The 16,286-nt window shown below is 33.5% G+C and overlaps 1 protein-coding gene across 1 annotated transcript in view; it reads right to left on the reverse strand.

Moving 5' to 3' along the window:
* Window positions 1–11,415, reverse strand: part of LOC129222317 (Golgi-associated plant pathogenesis-related protein 1-like) — a 50,756-nt gene extending 39,341 nt beyond the window's left edge. The window contains exon 1 of the mRNA XM_054856812.1: window positions 11,282–11,415. Within this exon, the coding sequence (XP_054712787.1) occupies window positions 11,282–11,309 (28 nt within the window). The 5' untranslated portion in view covers window positions 11,310–11,415. The remainder of the gene's footprint in view (window positions 1–11,281) is intronic.
* Window positions 11,416–16,286: the final 4,871 nt, after the last annotated feature.

The following is a 16,286-nucleotide window of genomic DNA, read 5'->3' on the forward strand; positions in this document are numbered from 1 at the left end:
AAAATTTGAATGGGCCCGACTGTCGATCCTTCTATTCTCTTTTTAATTTATGATTTGTCTTATGTGTGTATCGATTATAAAACTATTTCAATGGAGCAGTTATTCAGTAGGGTCTGGTGGGGTAAAGTGGTCATAAAATCGTAGGTTTTCAACTTAGGTGGATATAATAAAAACAATAAATTCTTTAAACACTTCAACTTTTTTTGTGGTTATTTTACATTGCATTATTAAAGAACACGGTACATTGCATTTCAGAAAAAAAAATATTGAATTTAAGTAGTTTTATAACACTCATTTCCCTTTGTATTTATGACCACTTTACCCCATGGGATGGGGGAAGTGGTCATAGCATGGGGTAAAGTGGTCATAGTTTAAAAAAACTGCAAAACCGTTACAAATAACCCTAATTTTTGTATATTTCGGTTATTTTTATAGTTACAAGTATATGTACGAGTATATACGGGTATACACGAGTCTACTATACGTGTCGTGTAGACATGAGTAAACATGTTCATATATGAATAGATACATGTATACATCAGATGCATGCACATGCCTACTCAAGTATATACGTGTATACACGAGTGTATACACGTATATACTCACGCATGTATACGTGATTACCTATAGGAGTGTATACGTGTCTACACGAGTATATACGTATCACGTGTATATGCGAGTAAAGTGTAGAAAACAACATCATATGCGTGCTTTGCGCTTGTATCTCGAGTATATGCGTGCATACCTGAGTATTTATACGTGTACAGTCTACATATATACGCTTACAGTGGCTCCCAAAAGTGTTCGTACACCTACGACTTTCAGTGAAATTGGCTCCTATCCATTGGTTAGAATTAATATTTCGAAACAGGTATTTAATTATAAGATCTATGATCAATTTTTAACAAAACTACATGAAAAGTTTCTAAAAAATTTTAAAACTTATTTTTTTAAAAATAAAAAACCAAAAAGTGCCGGAAATTTTATCTCTCAAAAGTCTTCGTACACTTTAAAAAATGTCTATATATTATTGAATAATCTAACTTTTTATTAAGTTATTATTTAGTAGATTATCATGCAGTATCAACACCTTTTAAACGCCTGGGAATAAATTTCATTCTTTTTTCTTTCTTTTTTTGCATAATTTCTGAGCAAGTGTTCAACAACACTTTGAGTCTTACTGTTTCTAGCTCTATTTTCGTTTCAAAGCCGTATTTTCGTAATCTTGCCTCCAAATATCTCTAAATATGTTGCATTAAGTTTAAATCTGGAGATTGAGGGGGTATTTTATAAACTTTAGGACAATTTTCGAGGCACTAGACGCAAACGTTGGATACCGTGTGCTTCTTATCGTTGTTTTGATAAAAAACAAAGTTGTTTCCAATAACCACATTTTTGGCTAAGAGTTCAAAATCGGATTTTAAAATATTTAAAGGAACGGCATGACTCATTATTTTATCAAAAAATTCCAAACTACCAAGTCCTGATGCTAATATGCACCCTCACACTATAACACCTCCACCGTCCTGAAGAACTGATCCAACTAAGCTCTTAAGATTAAGTTCCAAATTTTTTCTTCTACTTACAATTATACAACAATTTAACCAAAAATGTTGAATATATTTTTATCTGTAAGTAAGACGTAATTATAAAACGTTTTGAGCTTATTTATCATTCATTTTGCGACGAAAAGCGTAAGCTTTCTGCTTTTCGCACGGCTAAGAAAATTCCTGCGGGAAGAGGTCCCATGTAATCCAGCTAAGCAGAGAACTTTGTGAACAATTTTAGGTAAAAATTAAATGTAAAATTTTTCATTTAACTCTGCAGAAACATTTACAGCACTCAAATGTGTATTTTTCATAATTTTTTAACTTTAAATCTAAGATCACGCTTTGTCAACTTTGCCAGTTGACCTCTTCTTACCTTGTTTTCGGTCCGATTCTTTTCTTTAAAGCATTTTATCTAGCTTTTTAATATGGAATGGTATAAATTATCTAATTTTGAGACATTTTAAACCAATTTACCGCTCCTGTGAGGAAAAAATCAAATTTCGAATGGTGTTTGTTGTTTTTTACGAATACCAGCCATTTTAAGGTAATCAGCGCAATATTAAGGAATAAATAAACAGAAAATTAAAGCCAAATGACTTTTAAGGGTCAGCACAATGCAAAAATATTAAATAAACGGCATATGATACTTTTAATCATGAATTTATTGGAAAATATTTGAGTGTACGATGACTTTTGTGGCGTGTTATTTCTCAGTTTCTTCGTTTTTTGACTCATTTCAAAAAGAAGATTCGTCAATATTTTAAAAAAACTACTGGGTTGTATTTAGAATGACATAGGAATGATGTGAAAAAATATTGGACTTCATATTCGAATTCAGTTTTGCGTTATTTTGATTTTACTAAAAAGTTTCAAAGTGTACGAACACTTTTGGGAGCCACTGTATATAAGTGTACATACATACTTATACGAGTATACACGAGTTAATTCGTGGATATATCCAGTGCATGTTTGTACGTGTCTACTCACGTAAATATATATGAAAGCACGGGTATTTATTCGTATGTTTACGTGTAAACACGAGTATATACCTGTTAGACGTATATACGTGCATTTACGTGTATACACCAGTACATGTATCCACGTATATCCACGAGTATATCCGCTAATATAAATGTATGCTTACAGAATGAATCCAAGATTTTTTGCAAAATCTAAGTGGTGTGAAAGGGGAGGATAAGAAGCAAAGAATCATAAGGAACTTATGGTCGCTGACGCGCTACATGCACAAAAGGTCAGAAACTGACGTTAGCAAAACAGGTCATAAATTTGTTACACAAAGATGATTTTACCCGACATTTTAGTTTTTAAGACATATTTAAAGCAGTTGTTAAAAGTTACGGCCTGTAGTAGTTCTAATACACGCATCGCAACGAAGGTGCAGCGACTGATGAACGTTTTTCAAAAGTCTCGTAATTGCAACAGAGTGATTGCGATGCATGTATTACAGCTGCCGGCCGCAAATTTCATCAATAACTTAAAATTTTTCTTAAAACCTAAAATGTTGTATAAAATTGTCTTTGTGTAATAAATTTGTGACATGTTTTGCATCCATCAGTTTCTGGCTTTGCGTGCATGTAGCGCGTCAGCCTTGAGTTTGATTCTGGATGTTTCTTATGATTCTTCCTTCTTATCCTCCCCTCTAACACCTTTTAACAATTTGACCAAGAGTTTAGACTCACCCTGTATACATGTATATCATATGCTTGTATGCAAGTGTCTACTCGAGTACGTACGCGTATATACGTGTCTCCCTGAGTATATAATTGTTCGTATATATACGAGCATATAAGCGGGAATATACGTGTATAGTCGAATGTATATCTGTATAGATAAAAAATACTTGCAGGTACCCAAATACGTGTTTATTGGTGCATTTATTTGAATACGTATACATACGTGCCTACACGTGTATATGCGTATACATACGCATATACTCGTATATTTAACCCTGTTTATTGTAAAAACAATACATATTAAGTGAAATTAACATTTAATTTATATCTGCCTTTTATTTAAAGATTTAGTGACTTTAGAAGAACAATATTCGTTAAGGCTAATATTATGACCACTTTACCCCATCTTACTTAAATTGTTCTAACAAATTATTCAAAATAGATTCAGCTAACTGCTAATGAGTAAGAGTTCTTGAGACATGTAGGAAGCTTCCTGTGCAGTCAATCTGTTCATAATGCTAACAAACAAAATTTCCCAAGGAAGTTAAAAAAGGTGTTTTGATTTTAAGAATTTTCATATTTACACAAAATATTTTTTTTTACCAAATAAAATTTTGCCAGTTGTAAAATTTTGTATTCAAAATGTAGTTTATAAATGCACTACCCTAAAATAAAGTTTTCATATTTATTTGAACATTAATTTCCAAGCTATAGCCATTTATTTGAATTATGACCACTTTCCCCCATTGACCACTTTCCTCCACCAGACCCTAATACTTTAAATTCTAAATTACTGGGCTTATACTTTTTTTCTTTTTAGGTTTTTACGCAGTCGGATTTTTTGTTTTTATTTAATAACTAGTGGTACCCAAACGGCTTTGCCCGTAATAGAAAATTAAAAGGTCTTTTGGTTCGCCTGTATATTTACTTGGCTTGTGCCCATGTTACGGTTCCACGTTATGATAATTTCGTAATTTACTCGTCCATCTTATGATAATTTCGTTCTTAAAATTGGAATAGAAAAAGAACAAAATCGAATTTTCGAAAAATCGCTTCGAGGTGCACACCCCATAATATAAACTAACTTTGTGCCAAATTTCATGAAAATCGGCCGAAAGGTCTAGGTGCTATGCGCGTCACAGAGATCCCGACAGACAGAGATACTTACAGCTTTATTATTAGTAAAGATTATTTTTTATTTTACCCATTTAAGTTAATTTTCATTGACTTAGTTATTATGATCATAAGACGGCAAATTTCACAATCTTGTCATTTTATTGAGAAAGTTTATATGAGAAAGTTTATATCGTGAAGATTATTAAGTAACTCGCGGTGGTCTAAACTACTGATTATTAGTCCCTCTAGGGATCTTATTCGGCTTAAAGCTACATATGCTTGACATTTAGCAAAAATGCGCGAACTCAAGTCAACCACAGCTATATTAACAGCGCGGAAAAGTAGTCAGCCAAATCTTTCTCCCAAAACTAAAACAGCCCGTCAAGAGAGCACACGTTGCGGAACTCCGTCCCCTGAATCACGACAAAAACAAATGCAACATGTTAGAGTGAAAATCGAATTAGTAGACTTTGTAAACAAAAAATTCAGGCAGTGAAAACGCTATTTGCATTTATTGCACGCTGTATAGCACGCAGGTAGCGTGCGACACGATCCCGAACTTGATAATATGGAGACGGGTTGTTTACATGGTTAATTTTGATTACTGTCATGTGCTTATTGACACTCCCAAGGTTAAGACAAACTTTTTGACGTAAGATTTATCAAAATCGGCCAAGGGGTTTAGCCCCTACAACGCCATATAGGAACAAACATACATTTACTCAAACACATTACCCTCCTTTGCGTCGCGCAGTCGAGTAAAAAATAGATAAGCTAAATTAAAATATAAATAAATAAATTTAAAAACTAGTAAAAAAAATTCTTAGCGATTTACACGCGGGTGTACCCTTTTCCATATGAATCTGCCGGCGCCCATGGGCCAGATTCGGAATTTTTATGCAGACAAAGAAAAAAAAAAATCGAACTCTTTATTTTCTTCAAATTATTAATAACTTGTCCCATTTTCTTTAAAACTACATGAGCTGTACTTTAAAACAAGTAATAATTTCTGCATAACAATGGGAAGACATTTTTTGAATTTAAAAAAAAACAATCTTTTAACAATATATGCACACACGTACATACAAGACAACACACAACAGTGGCGAAAATAATTTTTAATGGGAGGGGGAAGGGGGAGCATAATAGGAAAAAATCTCATCAATTTGATTTGCTCATCAAATCTCTCAATTTTGAAACTTGTAGTTTCAAAAACTCAATTTTAGGCGGTCTTTGGTGATGTTAGGGGAGAGAACAGTACAGGGGACTCGGCGGAAATTTGTAGAAATTGAAGCTTCAAAACGAGGTTATAGGCCATATTTAGGTAAGGGATGAACCTCCGAGACTCAACGATCGTTTTTTTTTTTTTGTCTTGAAAAACAAATAGAAATCAATTTCGCCTTCTACTCCAATTTTTTGAAATATAAGTTTCAAAAATGCAATTTTAGACAAACTTAAGTTTTTTTATGGGAAGGGGGTCGGTAGCTTCCCCTGAATTTTTTTTCAAAATTGAAGTCTTAAACTTAAGTCATTTTATAATATTATAAGGAGGGATTCAGATACTATTCCACTTAAAATTTTTATAAATTGCTGTTTAAAAAACCTATTTTTCGATGATATTAAAAGACAGCGGTTCGGAGACCCTTGCCCGAATATTTTCTGAAAATGAAGTCTTAAAAATGTGATTGTTGGACCATATTTTGTAACATTTGGGACAGCAATCTTTTGAAATTGAAGCTCCAAAAACTCAATTTTAAGCGATGTTGTAAGGTATTCGGAAAGAAAATGATTTCTTCTCTAAATTGTCATTATAGTGCGCTAATTACTTGAAAACAAAGAGTCAAGAAAGAAGCAAACTGTCTAATCTTGCGCAAATAAAGGTTTCTTCCTTTACTGTATGTTGTTTATTGTACATAAACTGAATCGGGTAAAAGAAAATTCAAGAAAATGATTTCTTCTCTAAATTGTCATTATAGTGCGCTAATTACTTGAAAACAAAGAGTCAAGAAAGAAGCAAACTGTCTAATCTTGCGCAAATAAAGGTTTCTTCCTTTACTGTATGTTGTTTATTGTACATAAACTGAATCGGGTAAAAGAAAATTCAAGCTATGTAAAATAAACAGCATACAGGCAGGGTAACGGTCTCGGCGCGCGCGCGAATCATTTGCAGAAAAATACGGTACATTTTTTTTTTTTGAAATTTCAAGCATGTACGCACAAAAAAAGGGGGGAAAATAAAAAGTTATGAATTATTGTCTGAAAAAAGTGAGGGGCTCGGGCACCCTCTGCCCCCCCCCCCCCACGAGCCGCAACTGTTGGTGCAGTCTAAATGCCATTAAATCGCGAGTAATTCCATTCACTTTACACATATTTTATGTTTATAATGGAACCAACAAGAGATTAAACTATTTTACTTTAAATTACCAATTTGTATTCTAATAATAATTCAATGCTGGGAAAATTTGTTTTCACGCTTTATCCTCAGCATTTTACTTATTCTTCCCAATTAAAGATAACTTTTAACTCGCCGTCAAGAAATTCTTTCATTGTAATTCAAAATCGATAAAACAATCTTCTCATCTTGAGACAGTAAAACAAATTAAACAATTCCGCTATTTGTTTAGTTTTAAACGAAAGCTTTTAATTCAAGAGAACAAATTGATTATTTTTCTGAAATAACTTATTTTTTTCCTTTCATTTTTTGTCAGTTGAAATAACTACTGGAAATAATTTATCATATTCTCAAAGAAAAATGGTGGAAAATGTTACATCTCGCAAAACATAACAAAAAATACTCGAAATAAATTTTCATATTCAATTTTTTTCAAACATTTTTTGCCAGTCATTTGATTGGAGAGGTTTGATTCGCCATAGATAAAAACAGATTATGATTTTTTGCCCAGTTTTTTTTAAATACTTAAACAAGTTCCACTAACCAAACTGTGTCGCATTAAATTTTTTTTTTTGCGGAGTTCGAATATTTTGCAAGACTTACTCTGATACCACTTTGTAAAAGGAAATTATTTCTCCTTAGCTTATTAACTCGTGCATTCATACATTATATAATTTAAGGCAGGGGCATTCAATAGGGTGGTTAGAAAAAATCGATTTCTCTATTTCGGAATCGCGTTTCCTCTCAAATTGGGCTAAAATCTCCTGCCTAATCTTAAGCATATGCACGAACTAAAGATCTTATGTAAAAGCTGTAAAATATTTTTTAGGTTCAAACTACGCTATATACTGACAATTTATGGTTGTTGCATTATGAAAAAATACAAAAAACTTACTTTATTATTTTTTGAAAAATTCAATTTTTAGCATATTTTTTCAAACCTTCTGCCTTATACGCGAATTGAAGCTGTCAATTTAGAATTTCTTTTATTCTTTTTCCTCAATTGAGGATACAAAACTACACCTTTTGAGAGGTAACGCGATTTTGAAATAAATCTATTTTTTCGAACCACCCTAGTATTCAACCTTTTACACCTTGGTGGAATTCTTTGAATTTACTGTTTTCTTGAAAGAACCTCTTTATCAAGGAACAAAAAGCAAGATATTAAAACTCGATCCTACTCATATTCAAAATTATTGCATTCCAACGCAACACAAACATTTTAAGAGGAGTTGATACGTTAAAATCATATACATAAAATAATTTTATCTTTTTATACTCAAAATATTCAAATCAAGAGCTTTCGAGGGACACCGAATTCAGGTTTCTTCGCTGATTAAAAGTAACTAAATTTAAATAACAGGGCAAGAGTATTAAATTGAACGTGCAGTTTTATTTACAAACTCAATTTTCCCAAACAGTCAATTCAAAAGCTCATGCTCATTTGTATAGAAAACCACTTTACATATTGCATTGAAGTTTTCAAAATTTTATTAAAATATTAATAATTATACTAAAGTGAAATTTTAGCTTTAGGACTTACTTATTCCTAAACAGCTGTTTTTACAGTCAAAAAGTCTCTTTTCGTTCAAAAAGCGACTATTATTTTAAATTGAATAAACAGAATTGCTTTAAAACAGTACGTTGCCAGTACGTTTGTGTCATTAAAACTTTGGGAAAAAGGTACATAATGTTTAGAAATTTAACATTTTGCAAATACAGCGTACAGACTCCCCTTGATTAGTAAATGAATGGTAAGGTCTTGGAGCAGATATACTTCGCAATGGGAAAGGTGACCAATGTTTTTTCTTTTCATTGTTTTCCAAAACATTCTATGAAAAATGAACAAAAGCTACAATATTTTAAATTATAACAAGTAATAAAAAGAAAAAATCCTCCTTTATTATTAAAGGTCGACTTCGTAAAGGTACTAATTAAAATGTTTCTGAAATTTTGACGCTTCAAGCAAATAGCACTTTCGGGACCCCAGTCATAGTTCTACACAACCATAAATTTTTGTTGAATCCAGGTTGAATTGAAGACCTGTGATCTAAGGCATGTGTTCAAAATACTTGCCCTGATCGTAAAAGCTTGAAAAAGAGTTCGATGTACGATTTTAATACACTGTAAAATACTCAGAATATTGCAGGTTACACTCTCAATATGTGACTAGGACAGCAATGCAAGGGGTATTTAAGCTCTTTATAAAAGTTTTTACATTTGACATTTATGGCAAAAATGTACTTTTTCTGAGAAACTGCGTTTTTGCATTTTTTTTTGTAGTAGTTGTCATACTTTAAATGCTATTAGAAAGAAGTAAAATTTTGCTACACCTTGCTTTATTCCTTCCTACAAGGGCGGAACCAGCTTCTGGTTTTTTGAGGGAATCATTATCAGATCCAAATTCCGAATGTAGGGGGTAAGCAGTTCGGGACACTTGCCGGGAGGGAACAACTTTTGGTGGGGGAGGAGCAAATTCACAATATTTTGGTGTTCGTTGGTCGAAAATCGATGTCAAAATTTGAAGAGAGATGGGTGTGGGCGGTAGTTTCAAGGGGTTGCCCCGGCTCGAGAAAAACAGAGCATCCGGTACTGAGGGGGGGGGGAGTTCATGAGTGAGCTGTTCGGGCAAAGAAGCGATTTCAGGAAAACTTTCGGAACATAAGTACTTAAAACCCAGCTTCAGACCCTTTTTGGTCACTTAAAGGGGGGGGGGGGGGACATATCTGGTTGAGTGCTTTCCTTCCTTGTTGTGTTTATGAATCAAAATCATTCCTTTTTGTGTGGGTATTTCTATTTCATAGATTTATTTTCCTTGAATGAGCAAGTATCGGAATCGTTTTTTCCATACATATATTTTGAGTAGCACAGTAGGTTTGAAAAGCATTTTAAATCGTACAACTTATGACCGATAACTTATTAAAAACTTAATTACCTTGCAAATAAACGCGGCTTTCATTAACAATATAAATTACTTATTTCTTGTAATGACTTTAAATATAATCTAACTTACTATATTAAATTTATTGCAATTCGTTTATGAGAACATTTTACAGAAGGCGAAGCGTAAATTCAAATTTTCATTAACATATCCTAAAAATTACCTTTTGATTGAAAACATGAGTTTTTCGTTCAATTGTCAAGAGTTGGGGGAGGGGGGATTCTGAGGTAGGCAAGGGAGGTTTTAAAATAACACAAAAACTCAATCTTCAATCCATAAGAACTTTAAACCATGTTAAAGACTTAAGAAATACCCCGCCCCCACTCCATTTTCAAGTTTGACTATCGCATGGCATGATAACTTCCCCTGTATTTTTACACAGAATGTCAAAATAGAATGCATGTTGAGAGCAACTGCGAGATATTGAGGAGAAAAAAAAGATAATTTGAATTTTGAGAGCTTAATTCAAATTATGTTTTTTGCAATCGCGAATTGCAATAGGACCCAGTCGTTGGGTTTCTTGTTTCTACCAGTAGCTTCTGCCACAACCATAATTTGAATTGAAGGTGTCAAAATTCAAATGAAGGCCAGGGCTGGATGTTGTGTACTGGATACTGTTTTCGCGTAAAAAGGATTGTGTAAAGTTGAGAATGTCGTTAATAAATAATTCGATTCCGAAGCACATGGACGCCTCCTTTTAGAAAAATATTCCCCATACAATTTCAAAACTTATTTCTATCATGAATTTTATTTTTTCTACTTCTAAAAAATCTAAAATCATGAACTGCACACTAATGTTAACTCTTAACAATCTTATTGTCCTGAAAGAGTTAAAAATCAGTAAAAGACAAAATTTCAGCCCTAACCCATAAGAAATTTTGAAAATGAGCATAATATAGAACTCAGCCCTTTAACCATCAGAAGTTTTGAAAATCAACGCTACACAAAAGTTCAGCCCTCGACACATAGGAAGTTTTAAAAATTTACATATCACAAAAATTCAGCCCTCAACCCATAAGAAGTTTTAAATATTAAGGTATCGCAAAAATTCAGTCCTCAACCCATAAGAAGTTTTAAATATTAAGGTATCGCAAAAATTCAGTCCTCAGCCCCCCCCCCACCCCAAAAAAAGTTTTAAATATTAAGGTATCACAAAAATTCAGCTCTCAACCTATAAGAGTTTTAAAGTTGCATATAGCGGCAAAGTTCAGACCGAAACCGACAGAAGCTTTTTAAAGTGAGCATAACACAAAAGTGTAGCCCTCAACCCATAAGCAGTATTAAAAATGACCATAGCAAAAATTTCATCACTCAACACACAAGAAGTTCTAACAATCCTCATAACACACAATTTCAGCGCTTGACCAATAAAAAGTATTAAAGATAAAACAAAACTTCAGCCCTTAACCCATAATTTTTAAAAATGAACATAACACAAAGTTTCAGCTCTCAACCCTTTCCCATCCCATCTGCAGGCGGTATTTCGAGTGATAAACAAGTTTTCAAAACCCCAGACAAAACTATTGATCCCCAAAAAGTGTTCCATCCGGCAACGGAAGAAATCCCAGGGAAGGCCCCGGTGACTCACCTGTGCGGTGCAGAGCGTTGTTTTCCATGACTCAAGATCCGGAAGGAATTTGATGACAGCGACTGGCAAACATCCACGCGTTCGAAAAACGAGAACCCGAGACCCAATGGCCGAACCTCACTTTAATACTTCGCACGCTTTTGCTCCCGGTGCTCTTGGCGACGACCATCGTCGCCTCTTTGGCGACGGATCGGTTTGTTTGATTATTTTGTTTGTTTGTTTGTTCGAATCGGGTATTGGAATTCCATCGGTGTTTATTTTTCTTTATTTGAGAAATTCGAAACTGGAATAATTGTCTTTGCGAAAATTGTTCTGAGGAGACTTTTCAAGAGCTCATCCTTTATAAAGTACAGTAGCTAGAAAGTTATTCGTAAAAACGAGTAGAAAATTTCGCAGACCAGTGACGGAAAGAACAAGAGATTTAAAAGAATTGTTGCAGAAGTTTAGTGTAAGAATTTTTTACGATTTTCAAACAAAAATATTTAAATGCAAAGGTAAGTAATGAGAATAATTGTTATAAATGAGTAAAAAATCAAATTTTATTTAAATGAAAACCGATTCCAAAATTAAGGTAAAATATTGTACAAAATATTATTATTATTAATTATGAAAGGAATTGTTTTTTTTTTTATTTTATCGCAGAGATGTAAAAATCTCCGACGAGAATTCAAATTTTCCCCAGAAACTGAGAATCTCCGATGAAGTAGGTAAATTCTGCCGGTGGGAGGTAAAGGGCAGTAGTTGTCCAATTCCAACATTTCCCTATTTTTAGTATGGAATAGAAAATGCGTTTCTTTCAAATGTCTCGAAAACTCATTTCTGCAAATACTGCAGTTTACCCGCCTACGGTAGTATTTACCTCGAACTTAAAAGTAGAATGTTTTTGCGTAAATTTTATGTCCAACTTATCGCAAAAAATATTTTTCACTCTCATATGTAGTAAGAGTCTGCATTATTTCGCTGAAAAATGAAATCAGGTGCAAAGTCAGAGCCCAATCAAGACTAAATGATGCTCAGGTGCTGGTAAAATTTAGTGGACCTCTAATAAGAAAATCCGCACATTTTCAAAAAGTATATATATATATATATATAGTATATATATATATATATTTATTTATTTATATTTAAAAAAAAACAGAGACGGAAGAAAGTAAGAAATTAATTTTGTTGCCCAGGTTCTACGGAAAGGCAAAGCCGTACGTTGATCAGGGCCTGCGATAGAGTTAACTTTTAGCTTTAAACCTGATTCGATGTCATCTACATAGTAATCACACGTTTTTTTAAATCTCAAACAATTGATAAATACATTTGAAAAACGTTATTAAAGTAAATTATAATTTCGAGAACAATTTGAGCTATGTCTTTTCTAGCTCATGACGGCAGTTTGGTAATATAGGGAAGGGGTACAAAGCACATGTACTTTTGTGCTTTGTTGAATTAGTTAGGAATTTAGTCTCTCATGAAGCAAATTCTATTACAGTCGAATTCGTTTATAACGGAATAGAACGATATTTGCTCGTTATAACCGAGTGCTCGAAAAAATTGGGTTCGTGAAATATCATTAGAAGACTTAGATACTTGCTTTGCTTGTTTTCAATTTCTCTACAGCGTCAAAGAAGTTGGTTAATTCTTTTGAACTGTCGTATTGTCTCTTTCTTGCGTTATTGATGTCTTCCGAAGAATATCCATTGACCAAAACATAGTCATTTTAAATCCTGGCTTTGAAAAACGGTTGAGATTTTTTTGCTTATCAAGAGACATTGAGTATGTTGACGGTAGTTCAACTGTAAATTCTTCATCTCTTTCATTGATTTTTTTCACATGAATTCGTTTGAGTTTGAGTTACAATATAATTGAAAATAAGTAGCTCGGAAGTGATAACATTGACGTCAACAAATATGTAATTTTTTAATGCTTCCCAAACTACAAATTAAAAAAAAAAATGCCGTCAGATTTAAGGCTCATAAAAGATTTAAGTCTCATCATTTTGCTGGAAGTTAGTTAAAATTTTATGAATCACAAAAACAAATCGGATTTTGCTCTTTAAAATCGAGTTTTGCTGCCATAGACTTAATATTGTACCTACCAAAAATTTCAGATTTTCTCATTAAAACCGAGTTTTCGTCAGATCAGGGTTCGTTATAAGCGAATTCAACTGTAGTTATTACTTTATTCTGAATTTTTGAGGAATAAATTCAATAAGGTCAGTTAAGAATAGTACTGCTGTCATTCTACAGTAAAAGACCCAATGACGTTGCACAAAGATTGTAGGAGGAGTGCCCTGAAAAAATTTTAGCAAATGTAGATTATTTATATGAAAATGTGACAGATGGTTATAACACTTTACCTAACTATACTGCTACAATATACCCCTAGGGTCCCTCTTACATATCGCTACACGTGGTTTACCAGCTGGATGGTACCCTGGAGACAGCTCTGTTTTTTTTTTTTTTTTAAATCCAGACCAAGAACCGAAAACATTATGATCCAGCACTCTCAAATGTATTTAACGCACGCCATTCACCATTAGCGAACACGAAGGATTTTTGACCGCCTGGCATCGAGCCAACGAACCTCCAGTTACGAGTCCAAAGTCATCATACGAGAGTAAGTAAGTCATTATAGCCAGAGAACATAACTATATATATACTGGTTTTATGTCGCTTTTCAAGATAAGAATTCATAGGGAGTACATTACATAGTCTGCGGATATAGATGAATTACACAAATTCCAGAACAGCTGATAAACTACTGTAGAACTGCAGCAATATTCAATACAGTGATATATCTCTCTGTAACCGACTTGACCACCAGTTTAATCTTAAGTATGGGGAGGAAAAAATTTGAATGATCTGTCATATTTCTATATCAAATCCTACACTTCTTTTTCAGGAGTATTATTATAACAACATAGTTCTAACGTAAGACAATGCAAAATACTTTTGCTCATTTTAACCATTAATTAACCTTTTCAGTTAATGGATCCATTGGTCAAAAAGATCAGACTGTTCCTAAATGCTTCAGAATATTACCTGAAAGGTTTGCTACAGCACGTTTTCTATAGTAAAAGTTATAAAATAAATTGCTACAGGAAATGACTAAGTTGTTAATTAAATATCAATGTTTAACGCGATAATCGACATGAAAAAGAGTGAGCATGGCCTTTAATTATGCCGTACGCATTCATCACCCCGAAACTGAAAATCGATCGTAATTGAAAACTGCTTCCTATCAGGGAGCGGAAATGAGGAATCGAGGATTTTGTGAGTAATTTTAAAAAGTTCATTACGTTTCCAGCGGGGTTAATTTGTTTTTACTCATTTTGACTTATAGTATATGTGTTTCGCTGGTTATAAACGTTGAGTACTTTGAAATGTATTGTACGTAAAAGAAGCACCAGATCCGTCATTTAAAATTTTCAAGGTGGTGGGGGGTGCAAAGATTTATACTCAATGTAAGTTTAACCGAAAAAAAGCAAAAAATACGCCCACGTACAAGTAATTGCATCATTTTTCAAAGGCGGTGGGGTGAGGGGCTTGACCCCCCCCCCCCCAACCAAAGGTGATTGTGGTCCGAATTTTCCGAAACTTTTGGGCTGACAACACATTTCAAAACCGAAAAATTATTTAAATAAATAAATAAATAAGTAAATAACTTTTTTTGGTCAATGATTTGTTAATGCATATTTGAAGAGTTATTACCGTGGGGGGGGGGGGGGGGGGAGGTCGAGCTTCCTGATGGTTTCAGAAAAATGCATGCTATCTTCTGAAAATTTTACTTGAGTTCACTCCTGCTCCCAACCCCTCTAAATGACGGGTTTTCTAGCATGTACATTTCAGTTATTGTAGTATTAATTTACATGCGCGAATAGTTAGATATAACAAAAAAGGTTATTCTGAAATATTATTACTGAAGGAGTTTCTCAGATTTTTAGTGTGGGCCGCATTCGTGCCAGCTTAGATTGATTTGCTCATCCCGTGCGAGCGAATGTTTTCCATCATGTTGCTGTTGACGATTGCTTTCTTTCTTCCTTTCTTTACTTTTTTCGAAGATTTTTCTCAGGCGTAATTATTTAAGTCAGCAAATTTCTTGAAATTGTTGTACATACCTACCTTGTGATGTTGTTACACTGTACCCTGAACTGTACCTTGTGATACCGACTCTGTAGAAAAAAAATTGTCCACAAATATCTATAAGTTATTGATGATTCGATGATATTAAATGGGCACGATAAATTTTTCTATTTTATATAAATAGACTATTGCCATTTGAATGGGAGGAAAATGACTGATTAACTCCGATTTCCACTTTTAAAAATTGTAAATCTTCGACTCCTAGCTCTGAATCAACTGCTTCACCCCGAAAGCGGTCCGACTTCGCGGCCCTGGTTATTGACTCGGATTTCAGTTCGAATGCTTTTGCAAAACTACTACGAAAGTAGCTCAACACAACACAGCGCCAACTACCCTTTCCTATTGCCTCTAAAATACGTAAAGATTGTCAAAATCATGGCTTGATTTATCAGAGTTACACTGTATATAAATCTGACAAAGGAGATTACAACCGGGGGGGGGGGGGGGGGGCGTGAGCAGGAAGGAATCGAAATTCATGCTTCTTACATGTTTGCCAAAAATAATGACGCAAAGGTTGGCGATGGAAAGAGCGCGTCTGAACCCCTGAAATAAAGGTTTTTTTTTCTTTTAAGAAACAAATTTTAAAGACTTCTAAAACAGATACATTTTAAAACGTTTTGTTTACCCCTTCTCCAATCGCACAACTGTTTTTCTTTTTTTCTTCCTTCCTAGCTCAAAAAGAGTTTATCAGAATAACAGGAACGGAAAAATTAAAAGATATACTATTAATTAGGAAATTTTCTACGCAAATAAAAAAACGATCTGAAATGAGCTTTAAGAAAGCAATAATTTAAAATTCAATATTATAAATTATCAATCGTTCATTAAAATAACAAATATTGAAGAATATTAATACTTTGTCAAAATTATTT

Source organism: Uloborus diversus, chromosome 5 (genome assembly GCF_026930045.1).
Source record: "Uloborus diversus isolate 005 chromosome 5, Udiv.v.3.1, whole genome shotgun sequence".
Taxonomy (NCBI): Eukaryota; Metazoa; Arthropoda; class Arachnida; order Araneae; family Uloboridae; genus Uloborus; species Uloborus diversus.